We start from the raw sequence: 21,277 nt of genomic DNA on the forward strand, positions 1-21,277 counted from the left end.
TTGGCATGCAATGAAGATATATATACTGAGAATCTGTACTTCCAAAAAGAAAGCTTGAATTTCCTTCTTTGAATCCTTCCTTCTGCATCACTAGTTGAAAATTGAAAAGCTTTGGAAGGACATAGATCTGTTTGTTAAATGGAATTATAGGATGTTTCCTATCAGCCTCCATCTAGACAGCTTTTCAACTCAGCTCTTTTCCTACATTCCTCTCAAATCTATCTTACCAAGATATTTTCCTGGCACAGTATTCACTTCAATCTGCTATTTATAAGAAAAAAAAATGACTATATCCTCTTGTTTTTGAAAGTGTGCAGATAGAGCACCGTTAGAAGCCAGAAATTAGGGTTTACCTCTCCACAAGCTGGAATCACGTCATATAAAATGTTTTAAAATAAAATATTTCTAAGAACCCTGATTCCCTCCCTTCCCCAATAAACATTGAACAAGAGGCTACCAATAACCACAAGACACATGCAAATATAAATACAGGGTATCCTAAAGTCTTAGTGAAGTTCTGAGCCTTAATAAAGTCAGAACTATAAATGTTACAAACTTACAAAAACATCATTTGAAATATTAAGTACTTATATTGTTCCTATACTTGTTTTTTAAGTTTGAAGAATATATTTTAAATATTAAGTTTTTGTTTTAGTCACCCTGCAGATGAGAATTTTTGATTAAATAAAAATTTGTTTTTCAAGATTCAGAATTTAAATAAGCACAAAAGAAATGGAAATAAGTTTTCAAATGATGCCTCTCTTACATTTGTAAGCATTTATACTGTATCTGGAGTTACTGAAGCCTTAAAAGCTCCCTAAGATTTTTGGATGCCATGTTATTAATTCATTCTTTTTCCTTTTACAACTCCTTTTTCTCCAGTATGATTGTATAATTTTTGTTTTCATGGTAGGAAAATGTTTATTTTTCAGTTTTGAATGTAGCACATCTCAGCAGATAGATTTCATAGTTGCCAATTAAAAGACGTTGTTCAGCAACTGCCCTGAATAATAAACTAATCTTTGTCTCTTCCTATAACACATCAAAGTGTATTTCTATTAGAATTCTTCTAACATACTCATCACCAAACTGTAACCCTGGGACTTCACTGAATTTGTTTACATTTTATCTGTTACTATCACAGAGGGCCCAGCTTAAACTCTAGGTAAGAAAAGAAAATGTGAGTTTTCTTAAAGAATATCGCAAAACAGAAATCAAAGGCACAACTTTACTCCTCAATCTGGCAATCTAACTTAGTTTACAATTAAAGAATGATTTTAATTGTCAAACTTTTAAATTTTATTAAATGTTTGTGGCAATGCATCAAATGAATTCCAGACCTATATAAATACACAGGCAGCTGTTTGTAATTTGCATTTTTATCAGTTTTGAAAGAGCACAATGTACTTCCTGCATCTTATTTTCAGAATTTGCATTTTATCATCTTTGGCTACCCAGTATATAGTATGGAGTACTTGAATATCTCATTCTTTGAATTTTCATTTTTGAATTGTAAATCAGATGATGTCTGGCACTTTTCTCTTTTCTCATTTTTCTCTTCTCTCAACCTCCAGGTTTACTTGCTTCCATTTCTTCTTGGCTCTAATAATAAAATACAAAAATATTTCAGTTATTTTCTTTTTCAGCATTCTTTGGGGTACCACCATATTGCATGTCTTTTGCTAATTACTTAGCATAAATCTAAAGACAAAACAAAAACTAAGCTTATTGTTTTAATTCATAAATTTTCAGAACACCATTCAGATTAATTCCACTTCTTTCTGAAGCTTGCCGTGTTTTGAATTTCAATGGAGGGATGGAAAGGAATGGAAATAATACTGTATGTAAGGCTGCACATGGGGGACCCAGAATGAACAGAATGAATGTTCCCTCCTTTGGAGACAGGCACCTCTAGTCACACCAGCTATACCCCTATCAGAAAGGATGGTGGCCTCAGAGAGGGGTGACAACAACATCTCTAATTGCTTTAAGCTCCTTTCCTCTATTCCCAAGACACATTTTCCCTCCCCTATTGCCTTAGCATCATAGCATCCAAAAACATTTTCCCAAAGGGCTCCTCTTGCCCATTTATACTTCTATGGCCTTGGCTCCCAGATATTCCTTAGAGGAACAGACTAGTCACAACTAGTGTTTTCTGCTCCCTCTCTCCAGCAGGCCATCTGTCCACTGGGAAATGCTGAAATCTCTCCTCTGTGTCCTAGCAGGAAGTGCATGGGGGGAAACACAAGCTAACTTCTCTCTATCTTCTGGTGATGACAACAATATTTAGAAAGGATGAGAGTTTAGGGGTTGCAGATTTCCCAACCAAGAGCTCAGGTAAATAAGAAAACTAATTTTATTTTGTTATAATTTATTTAATTTCTTGATTCTAAGACTCTACCCTGCCTGATGTAGAAAATTTATCTAGTCCTTTGCATATAAACTTAGTCCAGTTCAGTGATTTTTTTTTTTAGTCACTTCATATGTATTTTTCAATCACATTCAGATACGAAATTCTTTCTCAGGGTTTTTCTCCCTCCCCCACCTCTTGTATTTCTAGGGTTGGGACTGGGGAGAACAGTTGCTACTGTGTGACAACCAGGAAAAGAATGTCATCTCAACAATCTTGGGTTCAACAAGGTCTAGGTCATGTGCTGGTGAATGGTGGCCCAGATAACATATATAGTCTAAGGTTTCTCAAACTTTAATTAGTGTATCCAAATCACCTGGAAATCTTATCAAAATGCAGATAATGATTCAACAGGTCAAGATGGAGATTACACGTTTCTAACAAGCTTCCAGGTGATGTCATTGCTGGTGGCCCTCAGACCATACTTCAAGTACAGTTCGATCAGTGGAGGATGGCTTTGGTTTCTAATCGACTCCCTGGCAGAGCAATCTATTGCAATTCCAGTTGAGTCCTCCCCTGGAGTAGGGCCTAACCACAAAGGCGTCTTTCTGATGCTGTCCCTTCAGTTCCAGCCAGGAGACTTTGTGTAGACCTGCTGGTCCTCTCTCTTAGCAATTCACTCTCACTTGAAACTCACAGGAATATGTGATGCCCTCCCAAGCAACCCTGGAGCTTGGTAATCTCAAGATGCTCTGTCTCCAGTCTGATTGCATTAGATGTGGCTTGCCCTCCCCCCAACCTCACCACCAGATGGCATTGAGAAAGTTTCTCCAAAGATTTCCCCTCTAGGTTGCAACTGGAAAGTGCAATGCAGATCCTCTTTATGTTCAGATTCATATAAAATTCGAGAGGAATTCTATCATTGACCTTTCTGCCCTGGGCCCTGGCATAGCTGGAGGTGGTGGGAGAAGAGGAGGCAGGGACTAGTACTGAGTAAGTGCTCCACACACTGTTTCTGGTCTCTTGCTGTCTCTCTACAGGCTCCTCTGTATTTTCCAGAGTAAAAGCAAAAAGCAGTTTTGTCAGCTCACATCCTCCGTCACATCCTCTTTTCCCTGCCATACATGGATGGTACATGTTTCATGCCCTAAAGTGACCACTCCTTCCCCCAAATCCTTCAGTAAATCATGTTTAACTATGAGTGGGATGGAAAGGCAGAAGGTTGCTGGGATACAAGGGCAGTCACTGGGACAGGAGCAGAGGTCAGGAGCACATCCTTTAATCCTCCAAATAACAACACACCTCCTAGGAGACCATGGGCTTTACAGTTGTAGTTTTATCTTGGATTTTCATCGACTTTTCACCTCCTTCCCCCTACCCCAGATTAAGTCCAACCTGAGGTCAGGTCTGCTACAAACCTATATCCTGGGAAGGTTCCAAGAATTCCCATGCCCTCCCAGAGCACAGAGCACAAGAGGGAGACCACAGCCCCTCTCAAACTTCCATCACGGAAACTTCATCCTAGATGCCCTATCAGCCTGCTCCAGCCTGCACCGTTTCTGTCCATGGTGGAAACAGTGGGGCTTTAATATTTTGTGTCAAAATATGGTTTTATATATTGCTTTATGGTTCAACAGAGAATGCATCTTAACATACGTAATTGCTGCAAATGCTATGCTTGTGTCTAAGGAGAGAAATATATCAAGAGATTTCTGATAACACATAAGAATAGGCAAACACAATAAAACAAAGTAAAATGAAATTGCTGGTAGACCAGATATCTACTAAACTCCAAGAAACTATGTTCATATAGATCACGAAGACTTTATAGGTTTTCTAAAATATGTTCCTTGAGCTTAAAAACTTGTCATTTTCAGAATCGTATGCTACATTAAAATCACTAGTATTTACCTGTATATATCTTTTCAGTTTTTGAGTATGTTTTTGAAAAAGGAATTCTTTTTCTCCAGGCTGAACCATTATATGATGTTGACATATATTTATCTGAGAGAAAAAGGAAACAAATGAAATATTTCATAATGCTAAAATCATATTCCAGGAGTGTTTCAGAGTTACAAACATCTCAGAGGTAAAGCTATTCTCTAATTCATTTTACCATTTCAAGGCTAAGGCATCAGGGACACAACTGAGCTTATTAAAACCATTTGAGTTATCAACGAACATGGTTACACATCTCTTAATTGGCTGCTCAGTTCCTCAAATAAGGCCTGTCCCGTGAGGCTAAGCTAGAGAAGAGTGTGATATGTGTATGTGACCAAAATATTTCACTGCCAGGCTTTACCATGATTCTATACACAATTCTGCTAGTATTTACAGAGCTTTAGAAAGGAAGTAAAAAATAAATGGGGGAAGGAAATAGCTCAGTAGTAGAGCAGATGCTTAGCATGCACAAGGTCCTAGGTTCGACTGCCAGTAACTCTATTAAAAAGAGAGAAAGAGAAAGGAAGAAAGACCTAGGAGGTACAGCCCACTTCCCTCTTTCCTTCCGACTCCCAAGATGGCAGTGTTTGCTCTACCACAGTAAAACTTACTGTCCGACAAAACCAAAGTATTTGTACACTGGTTTCATCCTTAAATTATCTACTTTCCTCTGACAATTCCGTATTTGAACTATTATCTAAGAATGATGTATTTGTGTTTTGAAGTATTGTGTGTTGTGTTTTGAATCACACTATGCAGCTGTGATTCTCAAAGCATGGTCCATAATAATACTAAGAATTTATTTGGTTTTTTTTCCCCTTGTGTTGACATTTGCACTAACGGGGCAAAAGCAATCATGAGTATAACTGCGGCCACCTGTACACAAATGTAGACAATGGCACTTGTTCTGGTAGTCACTGTGATCTCCACAGCTATCAACTCACAGTAAAATAATGGCAAGATTAATAATAAAATAATAATAGTAATAAATAAAAATTAAAAGTTTGTTTCACCTAAGAATGTCCTTATTTTTATATGTAAATCCATGCATCATTATATTCTAAAATAAATAGAAGAAAAGCAATTTAAATAAAGCTAACTTCTATTTAAATTGTAAAAGGAAGGACTGAAGAGAGACATCAAGTTTTTACTTAGGTTCTAGAAAGTATACATCATTCAGACCACTAACTAGACAGTGAACACAGGAAAATACAAATATGAAATTACAGGGAATTGAGTGACCTTTTGTTAAGTTAAGAAAACTGAAACCGAAATTTGAAAGAGGAAAATTCATCTGAGACAAGAAAAAAAAAAAAAAAAAAGAAATTTGATTCCCTCCTTCCTTGTGGCCTTGTACTTCATGACATAAACCATGACTTTGCCTATTACATGATGAAATGATTTAAAAGCAATCTGTGCATGGGTGGGAGAGATGAGAGGTTGTCAAAAATACTGCAGTTAACCCCCAAACTAATCCTTTCAGAAAGTAATCATGAAGGCCTAAAGAAAAACCAAGGCACTAGGCTGAAAGTGATAATTGAACAGTGCAGTTAGTGGCACAAGAAAATGTCAACCACTTGAAAACAATCCTTAAGAGTGAAATAAAGCTATCCAGGGCAAACAAAGTGCAGTGCTCTGAGACAAAACTCTAGGGAGGTTCAGTGTCACGTCATCTGCACCCAACATGTTTTCTCCAATATCCTTTAAATCATGTACACTCCTGCACATGGAAGAAATCCTCCTACCGGTTTTCTAAAATGTTATGGTGGTGATGGCCTGGACAAAAAATAGAAGGGGGATGGGTAGCAATGAAGATTAGTTGGGTCATCAGCAAAGTCCATGGGAATGCAAACCACAGACAGGAGTAAACTATATAAGCAAAGAGCCTTACCTGAACAGAGGTTGAATTTGGGTTCCTTGCTAACATCGACTTTATTGTAGGACCCTTGTGTAGGCCTGCTGCGGGAAGGTGCATTCAGTGAGACAGTCCTGATAGCATCTCTCTGAACATGGATATAGGACGCATTCTCGGGATTTCTGTTTTTATTATTGCGATGGTAACTCATTTTATTTTTGGGATTTGGGGCCTGTACTGCTGTAAAAGAAAGGGGGCGGGGAGTGAGGGATAAAACAAGCAGGTTTCACACCTGGAAATACAATATTGCACTTTAAATGTTTGATAGGACAATGGAAAACAATGTAAGCTAAAAGAACTAAATTTATAGGAGTTGGGTTGACATCTAAAACAACAGGCTGCACAACAGTGACTTGTTTTTCAGGTAGAAAAGATTATTTAATCTTTTTTCAAATTACAATTTAGGGATATCAGATGCATAAGCACTTTACCTCTCCGCATTCCTGGGCCAGGAAAGTTCTTTGGTTCATCATAAATCCACTTTCTTTTTTTCACACCTTTAAAATGAGGCTTCCTCACTGGCTGGACATTATTCACTTAAAGAAGATACAAATTTTTACAGTTTTTTTAAGAGATTCTTTTATCTGAAAATTACTTGTAAGTGATAATTACGTATCTGTGCATTCACATGTCAAGCAAGAGAAAAAATAAATGTACCACCCTAATACTTTACTTTCTAGAACAAAGGATGATTTATTTTTAAGTGCCAAAAAGAAATCTAACTTGGAAATTGATTGATGAGAAAACTTTCAATAAGTAACATTCCTTTGGAGAAAAATGCTTTCATAAGATTCAATCCAAATATAATATGTATCTCATTATAATGTTATTTTTAAGTAGTTTTAGAATTGTTATTTTGAACATAAATCCATCTGTACTTTTTAAGCCAAAACTACTACTTCTTAAGAAGCTAGATTAATATAAGATATTGTTAGTGAATATTACCTTCTTCTTGTAAGATCTTAAGAAGTTGGGTATATAAATAGTTTAGTGAAATAAAACTGAATAATCAGACTTTGTAAATGATAAGATCACTAAATTATTCACTTCTTGCTCACATATTTTTACATGGAAAATTTTATATGCATGCTCAATTTTCCAGAAATTTTTAAGGTAAATTTTTCCAGAGAATCTTTAAACAATTTAGTAGGGTGGGGCATTCTTTATTATTTCTCTGTGTGGAGATCCTGAACATTCACGAATAACTACTGCACAGAGCTGTCTATAGTGGACTGATAAATCTCTCTTTGCACTAGCTCTCATCTTTAGCTTAAGCACCAAGCCTTCACTGAAGCTCTGATTTTAATACCTCTTCTTCAGACAATATGCCCCATCCTTACTCTCACGCTCCCACTCCCAGAATTTGGAATCCATATTTTTCACAGGTGTCACTTAACTAAGCTTCATGGTTCCCCTAGGTGCCTAGCTGGGATCAAAAAATATTACAGGGGTTCATTAAGTGAAGTAAAGAAAAGGAAGGAAAGAGGGAAACAGGAAGATTCATGAGTCTTAATTGTATCAAGAGAAGAAGCTCACAGTACTAAATAGCAAGGAGAAGCCAAATTAAGAAAAATAATTTAAAATAATAATAATAATAATAATAAACCTGTCAGTGTTTCCCCACTATGGGTTAAATTTAAAATGCTATACTAATGAATCTTCTGAGAAGGTAGCATATTATTACTTTTAATATCTAAATTAAACTAGTGGGAAAGTATACTACGATTTACTAGGACCTACATCACAATTCATTGTGAGAGTTAGTAGAAGAATAGTCGTTAATCCTTAACCCTGAATAATTTTCAAACCATTCTTTTTCCTTTCTTTTTTCAAAATTCTATTTCAAATAAGCAAATAAATCCATGGTAAGACATATACATCTTAGGCCAAAAAGTGATAGAGCTAATGTCTCACTTGAAAAGGGGTCCTCTCTGCACTTCATACTGATATTCTCAGTGGCATTTAATACATGCGTTGTAGGTACTAGTCGGGTAGTTAGGGAACGCTTTGGATGAGGACTGTCCTTGTTATCTTTTAAAGCAAATTAAGAAAATAAAATGTCAATATTAGTAAAAAAAAGTGTTTCAGTTGGTATTTCACTTTTCAAACATCATATGATGGGTATACCTCTTTAAAATATATATGGATATTAATTTTTAGAATCTTATCACTGAAATTCCCTAATTACCACATTGAGTCCCCCAAAGATGTCACTGACAAAATATTAAAAATCCAGAAATACAGTCATTATCTTCAGTATGTAAATTATGTATTTGTGGAAATATTTTTAATACCTCCATACAAAAAATAAAAAGTTATCAATTTTACATCAAATGTGCCAATTTTAGTCAAGAATGCAGAAATATTTATAACAACCTTCACTAGTTCTAAGCTTTGGAGCAGAACCACCTAATAGAGTTTTCTACAGCGATGGAAACATTCTGTATCTGTGCTTTCTGAAATGATAGCTACTAATCACGTGTGGATACTGAGCATTTGCAATATAACTAGTGCAACTGAAGAGCTGAATTTTAAAATTTTATTTAATTTTAATTAACTTAAACGGCTACATAGGGGGGTGGCTACCATTTATAGTGTAGTTAGGTTTTTTTTTTTTTTTGATAGATTGAGCAAAAGAGGAAAATATTTACATATATAATTTTCCACAAGAATAATTTGATCATGTGTCTTTTCTTGTTCTTGAGAACATTTATTCAGTGATGGGGAAATTGGTTAATATTTGGATTGAGAATATGTGAAGTCCTCTAATTACAGGACAGCTGTACTGTCTGTGACTGAGCGAGCTGCCCAGCAGCAGTACGAGCTGGGGGATTCTAAGCACAATAAGCACAACATAAAACTGTAGAGGATGTATTTTATTATATCTCTTTATTATTCACAGACTATAGTTAGTAATAATCATAAAGTGGGGAAGTCAGCAGGAGAGTAATACTCTTCTCAGTACATATTTACATTATATATCTTCACCAACAAAGCTTTCTAAGAAAATTCAATCATACTGAATATTCCAAGTTGAAAATCAAACTAAAAAAGACTTGGTATTACCATTTAGGAGAACCAGTAACTTTAGAGCTAGCAAGACCCCTAAAAATTCTGTAGTCCAGCAGGCCAATTTTTCAGATAAGGAAACTGAAGCTAAAAAAAGATAAAGCCCCATGGATAAACAACCAAGGACAGAGCCAGGACTGGAAACGTGGGGCTCTTGACTTCTATCTAGTGTATTTCGTGTATATTTTTATTTATTACCTTGCCTCTTGTATTGGTTTCTGCAACAATCAAGCTTTATGTTTAGATCATCTGTCCAAATTACAAATGGATCTTAAAATACTGACTGGTTCATTACCTTTAGCATTTGAACATTTTGACATGGTGATTTCTTTCTCTTCAGTTAAAGCTTCATTCTCATGTACTCCAAGGAATATGATCCTCTGGGGAACATAGCAATCTCCTCCTATGACAATAACTTACTGTCAGCACAGCAATGGCAGGAAGTTGCACAAAACTGCCTTTCAGTGCAGGATAATCCTCCTCTACAACACCCCTCTTGCCCACTTTTGTTTCAGTACTTCTCAGTGATACCATCCCCATCTGTATACATAGCATATGTATTTAGATTGATACAGGTATATACATATGTACATAAATATATAGTACGTACACTTACAGATAATTATAAGAAAATTCACGTAGTCAACACAATTTTCTGTTAAATAATCTTAATTCCACCCTTTACCATGCTTTAGAGATACTCGGAGTAAACATAACATCTTCCATACAATATCTGTAAATACATGAAAGCAGTTTTGTGTTCCTTAGAAGTCTTCTATTTTCCAGGATTAATATCCATAGCTGCTTTAAATATCGCTTACATACTTAATTTCAGATCCTTCCTCATACAAGTTACCCTTTCTTAACATAAACTATTTGTTTCAAGTACCCTTCTTTAAGAATCATACCCAAACATGGACTCCCCTGTACAGAAATCAGTGGAATGAGTATAACAATAGTTGACATTTATGGAGCATCTTTCTGTATGTCAGACACTCTACTGAGTATTTTAAATGACTGATCACATTTAATTTTCTCCCTATACTACTACTAATAATTCAGTGTGAGTTTACCTTAGCTATGTGGTAGCTGACACACGTTACTGAACCATTTTGAAACCCTGTGGCCAACACAAGCTTTTATTTTTTCCCTCACAATCTGTATCATGTCAGGTCTTTCCCAACTTGAAGAAAAGCCTACCATTAACATCTTGGACTAAAATACCAGACATTATGTTTATCACAGTTTGAGTTTACCTTGTTAAACTTGGCTCACTGTTCCAGCATATTAACTTGAGGTCATCTGTAAATTTTATAAAATCGTCTCCATATGTGCACTCATTCAATTGTTTAAACATGAAATTACTTATTCTACAAATATTTATGGGTTGCACATCATGTGGCAAACATTCTATTACAGAGATTCCTCTAGAGCAGTTGATTATAAACAGTTCCTGACCTCAAGGAGCTTATCCAAAGCCAACAATCAAAATGTCAAAAAGATGTTGATGAAACAAAATTAGTTATGAGAGAGAAAATTCGGACTCCTTTATTATATGGGGATATATTCAGAATCAATCAGTGATAAGTTAACTCACCTCCGTTTTCAAAAGCAGCAATGTCAGTCCTTGGTTTCCTATCCAATGATGCTTTTATCTCACCTTGCCTTTCAAATAGGCTAAATTTTGTTGGAACTGTTAGACCATCCCCTAGAAATTAAAAAAAAAAAAATCACTCCAGAAACGATTAGGTGCTTACTTAAGTTTATGACAGAATTTATGATAGTAAAAAGCTTAAAAATTAATGCAAGTATTGTTTGCATAATAATTTGATGAACAATAAATTTATAAATATATAAATTTTAAGCAAATTTTATAATTATCAGGAAAGCAGCAAACAAGTTTATTTTCCTACATGGATAATGTATCAAATGGCAATTAAAAAATTTAAGCAATCTAACAGTATTGTGTGTATATATTTATTTTATTTGATATGCTTTTCATATAATAAACTTTGTAATATTTCTTTTGTTTTTATCTACTCGCCATGAACAAATTGAGTAAAAAGTATCAAGGTATACTATTGATTAAAAAAGCTTATTATACTAAAAATTAATTCTCACCACTTTCCTTATACATCCCTAGATAACTTTCTCCTGAAATAAATTATTAAAAGTAGAATAAAAGAGATATGACAATGTAATGCAACATGTGATTCTGAACTGGATTCTAAACCAAGGAAAAATCTTCATTTTGACATAAAGGACATAAAAGTTTTTTTTTAAAAGTCTGCAAATAATGTTTCAGAAGTATTTTCCTGGCTGTGATACTTATATTTACATGTGTGTGAGAGTTACATAAGGGCATCATGCCTGCAACTTACTCTCAGATGATTCAGAAGAAATAACAACAATGTGTATATTTAGAGAGAGAGAGAAAAATCAAATGTGTAAAATGCTAAATAACATTTGGGGAAATCTGGGTAAAGAGTTTCATGAATTAACTGATATTATTTAAAAATAAAAAGCTTTTTAAAACCATAATATAAAATGTGCCTTTGCGTATTTACATATGTGTCTTTATAATCCACCATTTTTAATATTCACTGCTAACTTGTTTTGTTTTTTCTTGTTTGTGGGGGTTGGGTAGTCAGGTTTACTTATTTACTTATTTCAAGAGCAGTATTGGGGATTGAACCCAGGATCCTGTGAATGCTAAGCGTACACTCTACCACTGAGCTACACCCTCTCCCCTTGCTTGGTTTTGTTTTGATCTGTGTAATGCAGGCAATCTGTCCTTCACTAGATGGCTTCCACCTATCAGCTAGGTCTTGCTGATCCTACTACCATCTGATGGTATGTTGCTGCCACCTACCGCCACGTGTTTAGTTTGCCACATATATGTACTTGCAAGACAGGCAGTCTACTCTTTATTATTCATTTTGATCCTGGGAGACTTTCTCAACTATCTTCTTCTAAGGGGTGGAGGGAAGCATTCAGATCTCTCCAACTGCTGCAGAGCTTACTTTTCAGCTCATTCTGGGGGTAAGAAAACTACTTAGACTCATAGTATCCACGGATTTTCTCTGAGTTCCTCATTTTATATCCAAAAAATGTTCTTATCTTGCCTTCAAAGGCAAAATGTTCACCAACAGAAAAATCAGATTCACCAAAACATAAGATTTATGAGAGACACAGCCTTGGAATTACCCACCTGCATTGCCCCTTAAATTGACTGGTCCACAGAAGGCAGTCATTCTGTGAACAAATGTACCCTGTTCTACTGCTAACATTCTTCTGTGATCTCCCTTTTGTCCTTCTAGGGCTAAGTTGTTTTTCTGCTTATAAAGAAAAATATACACCTGTTTCACAGGGAGATTTATTTTCATAGCTAAAACAGTGAAACCAAATTATTTACAGAATTACTGCATGAGGTATGTAGTGCCACCATGTGTTTATGAAGTCTGTTCATTCTGTGGTTCCTCTAAGAAAATATAATTACATTAATAGCAGCTTTTCATATTAAATTTAGGTGATCCCATAACATGACTTCTTTCTCACTCTCAAATTTGATGTATTATCAATCATTTGACTTTAGTGCACACCCTACTAAATAATGCACAGCCTATCACAGCAAGTGTCTCTTATTCATCACCTTGAAATGCTTCCTTTCCATTCCTTACCTTCTTGTAATTCACTTCCATTTTCCAAAGGCTTTTCTAACTCTTTTTCCACTGATGAGGCTATGCTTTTAGATGATGAAATATCTGGAGGAGTATGAATTCTGTAGTATTCACCTAATCTCGCATAAGGAAAGTAATGGTTAGCATATTTTTCACATAAAATATTAGAAAATCCACAAATGTTTAATTTCTTACCAGATTTATGACACATCTCCTTTATTGCTCTTTTTTCTTCAATTTCTTCAGGAGTTTTTGTCCATAAACTAGAAGCATCTATAGGATATATTTTGTTTAAATTAAATTGTCCCAAAGCCAAATAATCTGAAAATTTATAAACCAGAATGAAACATCCCAAACACTGTTCTCATGGATAGATTAGTGGGTTTTGGTTTTTGTTTTTTTTTAGTAAATCAATAATTTGCATCCTGGCAAATGTTTCTAATTGCTATATTTCACATATTAGAAAGAATCATTCAAGAGAAAAGAAATGACTAATTAGACATATGTGCTTTCAGATGAGAAGCTGGAGGCATAGATTCATATGTTGAGACCATGTTTGTTTGTTTGGAGGAGAATGTTGGTATGGGAGACATGCAGTCATAGCTGAGAAGGACACATCTCCTTCCTCCTCTTCTTCCTCAAAGTTGGTTTTTAAAACTAAGGGATGGTGAATGGGTTGTGATATATTCTCCTGAGGTTTCAGAGGCTCCTGACTCTGGGTTGGGGGTGGAATTCCTTCCTGAATTTCTTTCTGTAGTGTGATATGTACAGAGAAGATGTAATATTTCAGTATTTTCAATGTGCCCACATTCTAGTCTCCATATAAGGACACATTCCAGGGCAGAGACAGACTGAGAGCTTATTTTTCTGCATGTTTGTCTTGTTTGTACATACTTATTGGCACTGCAGTGCTATTATGATATGGGAGGAATAAGATGGACTATGATGTGGAAGACCTGAATTCTAACCTTCTTTATACTTTTGCAAGGATTACTTGGGATAATGCAGATGATAATGCTTTATAAACTACTCTATTGATCTCTATGACTTCAAGGATTAAATGTGAGACAGATAGATGGAATAGATAGATTGACACTCATGTATATCAATGTTAAGTTATTTATAAATAAAAGTTATATAAATCAATGCTATCAGTGTTAAGTTATATACAAATAAAACAGGTTATCAATACCCCTAAAGCAGCTATACATATTTAAACAGGAGATCTGTCTCCTAACCATCACACCACAAAAACTGCAATCCAAATGATCATAAGCATATGTGCAGGCATAGAACAAATTAGAACATAATGAATTTAATATACTCGATAAAATTAAAGCTATTTTCTCATCAAAATCTGCCTTATATATTACATTATAAACTTCTAATAATTAAACAAATATATCAAAAATATCACAAGGTTTTTGAAAATGCATTGTGAATCTGAAAAAAAAGGTTTACTAACCATTTTGTTCATCTCCTTCCTCCTCTTCTTCCTCAAAGTTAGTTTTTAAAACTAAGGGATGGTGAATGGGTCGTGATATATTCTCCTGAGGTTTCAGAGGCTCCTGACTCTGGGTTGAGGGTGGAATTCCTTCCTGAGTTTCTTTCTGTAGTGTGATATCTAGAGAAGATGTAACATTTCAGTCTTCTCAAAATGTATGTTATGTACATGTTCAGTGATCAACTATTGTTCACCTGATCAACTGCATATTTTGTTAAAGGATGTCTCTTTTATCTGTGGAACGGCTATCAAATTAACTTAAAATATCAACATTTTTCTGGTAAGGTGTAGAAAATATGCTAATTCATAGACTTTAGATAATAATTACAACCATGACTTGGTATATATCACACCCTTGGTATAAATACAAAGTGATCACAAGCTTCACTGCATTCTTACATTAGATCCATGGATAAGAATAACTTAACTAATCACATTATGACAAAGGAACAAAGGCAAACTCATATAAGGCATAGCTTATAATGGCAGAGTATATATGTTCAAAAGAGGAAAAAATCCAGTGGTTCTTATTTTCTGTGGCTGGGAGTTGATAACTTGGAGGTGAGAATAATGATACTTTCAGACTCCTCTACTTGGCTACATAGGTCAGACTGAACAGAGCTCTAGGTCATATTTAAGTGTTCTGTAACCTTCGAAACTAACCAGCAAATAATAGAAAAGGCTGGTGAACACATGTATCATTTATTGTTACTTATTCAATTCCCTTTGTTTTTCAAACCAATAGTTATTAAATCTGGCTAATTATCAGAATCAACTAAAGAAATTATTCAAATCATCTTTAGGGTCCCTGCTTTCCAAACTTTTTATTTAGCAGGTCTAGATTAAAGCCTGGAAATACTATTTTTTGAATGTCTCAAGACAATTACAAAATTAGGCAATTTTGGAAACCAAAGCCCCAAATCAGTGATCATTTATCTGGGGTTCTGTGACGTGGGAATACTTTCAGGTCTCAATTCGATGCTAACTCTGGTTAGTGTCAAAATTAAATTGAATTGTAGGACACCCAGCTGATGTCAAGAGAATTGTTTGGTGGAGGAAAAACCCACTCATCTGGTATCAGAAGTGTTGTGAGTATGGCGGTAGTGTGAGAGTAAAGGAGAAACACACAGGAGTATTCTTTTAATTCCTAGAGAAACTGACATAAACAGAAATAAAGGGCAGAATGAAATTAGTGCTAATGAATTCAAAACAGATAAGTGGACTTGTCCCCTGTAGACAAGAGTAAAGGAGGTTTGAGGAAGCAGGGTATGAGCAGCCTATGAACCTTGCTTACCCCCTCTCATGATGGAGGTAGAATGGCTAGGGGAGGGATTTGATCCCAGTGCACGGATCTGGTTTTGACCCTGAGAGAGGGGGAAGCCTCCTCCAAGAGGCAGGATCAGCTTTGACGCCTGTTGAAGAAATTGAGACTTCCAGAAAAGCCAGAATGTACCTTTGACCCCCTACATTCTGTGCCTAATAAGTGAGAATAATAAAATGCATCCCTACAGAGCTTAGTCCAGGGCATGTCTTAGAGCAAGGGGTCCAGTAACTGTTTCACAGATTCTACCTTTCCCTTCCCAGAGATTCAGTCTTTGTTTTCCTCTAGTCCTGAAAGAGCTAGTTTGAAAGATAGCAATTTTACCCATAGGCCATTAGGAAACAAACTTACACTAGAGAGAGAGAATTTAGTACAGTCTTTCTCATGAGATAAAATCACACTATATGTAAAACAATGGGACCAAGTTAACCACTTAGTAGGTGGAATAACATTTCTCCCAGGAGGTTACCTTCAATAGTCAGCTCTCCATCCCCTGTCTATCTATCTATATGTCCAGTTTTACTGAGCATCTGTGCTCCAAACAGTGTGCAAAGCATTGGTAAGGAAACTAATTATGATCCCCATCCTCGTGATGTTTACAGTCAAGTGAGGAAGAGAAACATGGATCAAGGCATTACATGCATGGTAAATGCTATGAGGTCAGAGTTTTCAAGAAGAATATAACAAAGGGACATAAGTTTTAATCATTCATATGCCAAGGATTATATGAAGCCAGATTTTCAAATCCTAAGGGCTGATATCATGTGAACCCATCACGAGAAATATGGTAGCCAGAGGAGAAGAGTGGAGTAGCTGTAGCGTCAGGGAAACCTGACATTCCCAACTTCTTAGCAAGGTTCTTGCCGTTCACTGTTACAGGGCTTGGTATCTTCTGTATCCCCTTCCCAGAACCTAGTTTAAGGTTCACCACATAGTAGAACCTCAATATCATTCCATTGGATTGGAGTGTGCCACTTATTTTGCAACAATGGGATTTTCTCCACAACTGAAGTCTTAGGAAGAACCACATATGTAACTGCTCTTCTAGAAGAAGAAGTGTGCAGACCAGAGCATGTTCTAGCTCTCCCCACCTGTGAGATAGGCTTCTGCACATTCACAGGGAGCAATGGTGAGGCCAAGACCTCTGAGCTTGGCTCCACTTGAGTGATGATTTGCTGAGACAGTTTCCCTGTACCTAGTGAGTGTCAGTAGTCATCTCACTTTTAGATGAATAAAATCCACTTTAGAAACACAGGCAGAGAAAGTTGAACTTGCTGTTTTCTTCACTTTGTTGTTAGCTACTTGATGGCTCATTCTAAGCTTCATCTCGTAATTCTTGATAGAATCACCCAAATCATCCACTGGCTACTAAACTGCATTACTTGATAGAATCACCCAAATCATCCACTGGCTACTAAACTGCATTACTCACCTTGTCACACTTTATTTAATGTGTCATTCTATGCTGCTACTCCAAAACCAGATTATAATATGGTATGTCCATGTTCTTCAACATGTATACTCACTGTTACTTGGTGGCAAAAATAGTCCATTGATATTTCGAGGTTTGCTGTGATAAAAGATACAACTGATCTTCACACAACCAAGAGGTTGAGTTTCCCAGAAGCATGAAATGCTGCAGTTTTGCTAGACAAAGGAGGTGGGGGAAATGTAATGATCAGAAGCCATATTCACAATAAACACGATGTGCTACAACACAACACAATGGGACGAAAACTACTGTGATTGCTGACTCAGGATCACATGTGTTTCCAGGCTTTCAGTGTTTCTAAACTCTGATGCAATGGATATTCCTAAAACATCCTCTTCCATTTTTCTAAGAATTTAAGTTGAGCAAAGTGAAAAATGCCGAAAATTAAGTAATGGAAGAAAGAATTATTTCTTCTCTATTGTGTTGGAAGAGTATATAGTTCAGTATTATGGGAGATGCTTTTAACAAATATGATGATGCTGAGTAATTCTACCTGCATTTCCATGTGTCTAAATCTGCAAAGTGGATCTAAGCATTTTCCCTCTCTCCATAATGAGCACACAGTGTCACTGCCAAGGGCTTCTTCACAGTGTCGGAATCGGCACTGGGAACCCTAAAAGAAAAAGTAAACAGTGTGGAAAACTCAATGTATGACCGTTAGTGTTTAACAACAGTATGCTAATTCATATAAGGAAACATAAGGAAATCAAATTTGAATTAAAATAGCATACTACAAGTACAAGGCTTTAAGTGTAAATGTTAGCAAATTAGTCTAATTTTAGTGAGGGACTGACAAGATAATCTAGTGATTAAACAGTACAACATACCACAAGTCACTGATAAAATGCTCCTTTTTGTTATCAGTTAATCTACTAAAGATAAATTTATGAGATCAGTGACACCCTTGATCACAATCCAATGACAAAAGGATCTAATTTCTTTCTGAGGAAAGCCAGAATTTTTTTTTTTAAGAATCATTACCTATATTTGAATTGTGGAGATGATCTCTATTAATCATACCTTTTATTAGATCATTGTTTTCTTAGTCCATGGAGATAAGGTTAAGTGTATTTATATAGGGAAAGTGAATGGAGCTTAACTTTATATTATTGTGGAATTTTAAGTAATTAGCACATTGTGCTACATTACATTAAATATATATGCTTTATGCCTTTGGTCTACAAAGATAAACAATTGTGCCTGTATATTTACACAATAGCATCATCTTTATATCCCAGAAAAGCCAGTGTGGATTATTTTAATGGGCTGCTATATAAAAATTGTATATCTTTTACACATAGATCCACAGTTGGAAAAACTGCAGGTCATTGTCTTTGGGGCAGAAGGTGGATAACAGAGAATAAAAATATCCTGTTAAGTTCATCCCTTTCTTGACACGTTTTGTGTGTCTTCACCATCTCTGGTCTTACTTCCCCGTCTTCACTATCTCTCCCTTTTCAAGTGGATCTGTAGATCTCCTAATCCAGGAGAGTGGTCAGGAACCAGATTAACCGGTATTTGAACTCCTGGCTCCATTGCTTCCTCATAAACACAAAGTCAATCCCTTACCAACTGTGCATCTCGGTTTCCTCATTTATAAAAGGGCAATAAAATGCCCTCCTCACAGATCATTGTAAAAATTATGTGAGATGAGGTATTGTGATTGCTATTGTTATTTTTATTTATTGATTATTTATTAAGAACTTACTAAATATTTGAGGATACAGCAGTGAAATAGACAAAGCTCTCTGCCCATGTGGAACATAAATCCATTATTATCTATCATCCCAGGGTTTAATCTTTAAGTAACAGGTCACAGAAGTGGATCTAATTCTTAACTGTCAAAGAGGTTGAGTCCACTCAGTTGTCCTAGCAGAGATGAAATGCTTTAAACTAGACACAGCATGCTTTTAACTGGGTTCATTTTGACATAAACATGAAGCTCCAAACATCAAGTTTCTACATTTATTAGGTTTCTTTGAGATCCATTAATTCTAATCTGTTGGGTTAAATATTTTTTCCCCATTTTAACTTGATAAACTTTAATTCATGTTTGGCCAATTTGTATTACTTCTTTTCTGTTTCCCATGGTACTAAATATTTGCTATTACTCAGACTTTGATGGGAAAATTCAGTAATTTCATGAATACATTTCAAATATGGGATCAATTAAATTTATTAAACTGAGTTTGATACTGACCTGAATTTAACTATTCAAATTTATATGATTGGAATCATATTAATCAAAAAGGTATGATGTGTCATATAAGGTTTAGTATTAGGAATTTGAGGTTTCAAAGAGCATAAATAATATAGGCAAAAGTGCCACACTGAGAATTAGAAAGCCATAGGCATGTAACTGGCATCTAGAAGGATAGTTTCAAATAATTTTAGGTTATTCCAGATTTCCTCAGAGAAACTCAGTAGATCAAAAATACATAAGGTTTTACTTCAGATTTTAAATACGTAAAATATTTTGTGGGAAAATAGTAAATTTTGATTTAGCAAGGCAAATTATTGCCATATCTTCCCTCATTCTACTAAAAAGCTTAAGTATGTGAAATACCGTAAATTGTACAATATTTACCTTTATGCATGTGGAATTAAAAAAGAAATAGCAGTCATTCCCAACTTCTGCCATTTTCAGCTCTCTTGCTGCTAGTCCAATGTTTTTTTAATATAATAATTGCAGGAATGCAAATATATGAACTATCAGTGTATAAGGGAAAAAAAGAATTTCTTTTCCACAGTCTTTCAGGCTATCAGTAGTATTCCTTTAAAACTGACCTCCTGTTGACAGTATATTACACAATAGATAATTCTTAAAGAAATTTAAATTAGAAGATACCTTCTCTAGCTTTGCAGAAATGTTGAAAGTGGTTGCTAGTAAGTACACAAACTCAAGCTTCCAGAATTTTCATTATTACCTAATCCATTGTTTGCTCATCATAAATGACCTCACATGTAACTGTAGGCTAGTTTACTTTAGTGAATACTGCACAGTATTTCTCTTACTCAATTCCAGTGTATTAACCAGAAAAAGCTAGTAAAAATAAAACAGTACATTTTATCCTTCAATATTCTGATTGAACATGGAATGTAAACTAGTTCATACTTAGGAAGTATTAAGTATTTCACAAGTAAATAATTATTTTCTAAACTCTTATTTTTATATGATTTGGAAACAAAACTAAAATTTTAAAATAGGTAAATATGCTATCTGTATTTCAAGATAATAAATAAAATTATTTAAATATGTACTCACCGCTATCCACTGGTTTAGAAAAAAAATCATTCAGATTGTGATATTTAATAGGTACCTGAAAATAAATTGAACTACTTATTCATCTTGTAGCTATATTCCATTTCATTCTTCATCCATCATTAAAGGAGGAACAGCTTCTTCATATAGCGAAAAAGTTCCAGAATGCTTGGCAGATTTTTGAGAATTTGTTGAAAGCAAAGTGAAGTACTCTGATTCCCAGACTGAGACATTTCAATCAGCAGTTGCTGAGGTCTTTCTTCATCTTAGTACCTTTACTAAAAGAACTAGAACCTAGCAAAAATTAATAAAAATATTTATAGTAAGTAATTTAGAAGATATCATAGAGATGACATATTACAGTAGATCAAAATATATTTTATAAATGGCAATGTACTTTTAATTGGAAATTTAAAAGATCAAGAGATATGTATTCCCATTTTGGTTAAGTAAAACAGACTAAGTTAGTATGAACTTTTTGAATTGAATACTTTAGGATAAAAATCTAGGCAATAAGTTAGAATTTAGAAAAGAGTTGTTCACCTATAACTGTAAACAAGAGAAAATAAAAACTACACAGCATTAGAAGTAAATGAAGTAGGGAACAGACCTGACTAAACTCTGGGAAGTATTAGCAATGATACATAGAAAAATCTTACATCTCAATTTTTGTTTTGCCCTACCTTCTAACTCTAGACTAACAATGTACACATCTTAAGCACACAGATTGCTGGGAGAAGTAT

General features: G+C 35.1%; 1 protein-coding gene across 3 annotated transcripts; it reads right to left on the minus strand.

The window, feature by feature from the left end:
* Positions 1-1,363: 1,363 nt before the first annotated feature.
* Positions 1,364-20,197, minus strand: C11H12orf50 (chromosome 11 C12orf50 homolog). 3 transcript variants are annotated; one of them, XM_031462229.2, is made up of 12 exons: positions 20,121-20,197; positions 17,766-17,885; positions 17,307-17,427; positions 14,421-14,579; positions 13,151-13,228; positions 12,956-13,069; positions 10,873-10,983; positions 9,571-9,678; positions 6,638-6,742; positions 6,183-6,383; positions 4,262-4,354; positions 1,364-1,602 (listed from the first exon to the last, which is right to left on the minus strand). In XM_031462229.2, the coding sequence occupies exons 2-12, from the start codon at positions 17,775-17,777 to the stop codon at positions 1,577-1,579; spliced, it is 1,128 nt and encodes a 375-aa protein (XP_031318089.2). In that variant the 5' UTR covers positions 17,778-17,885; positions 20,121-20,197; the 3' UTR covers positions 1,364-1,576. The 3 variants fall into 3 exon arrangements, with proteins under 3 accessions (XP_031318089.2, XP_031318087.2, XP_031318088.2); XM_031462227.2 differs by lacking the exon at positions 20,121-20,197 and adding an exon at positions 8,121-8,237 and having other exon boundaries at positions 1,577-1,602; positions 6,183-6,386; positions 17,766-17,777; XM_031462228.2 differs by lacking the exon at positions 20,121-20,197 and having other exon boundaries at positions 1,577-1,602; positions 6,183-6,386; positions 17,766-17,777.
* Positions 20,198-21,277: the final 1,080 nt, after the last annotated feature.

This window comes from Camelus dromedarius, chromosome 11 (assembly GCF_036321535.1).
Source record: "Camelus dromedarius isolate mCamDro1 chromosome 11, mCamDro1.pat, whole genome shotgun sequence".
NCBI lineage: Eukaryota > Metazoa > Chordata > Mammalia > Artiodactyla > Camelidae > Camelus > Camelus dromedarius.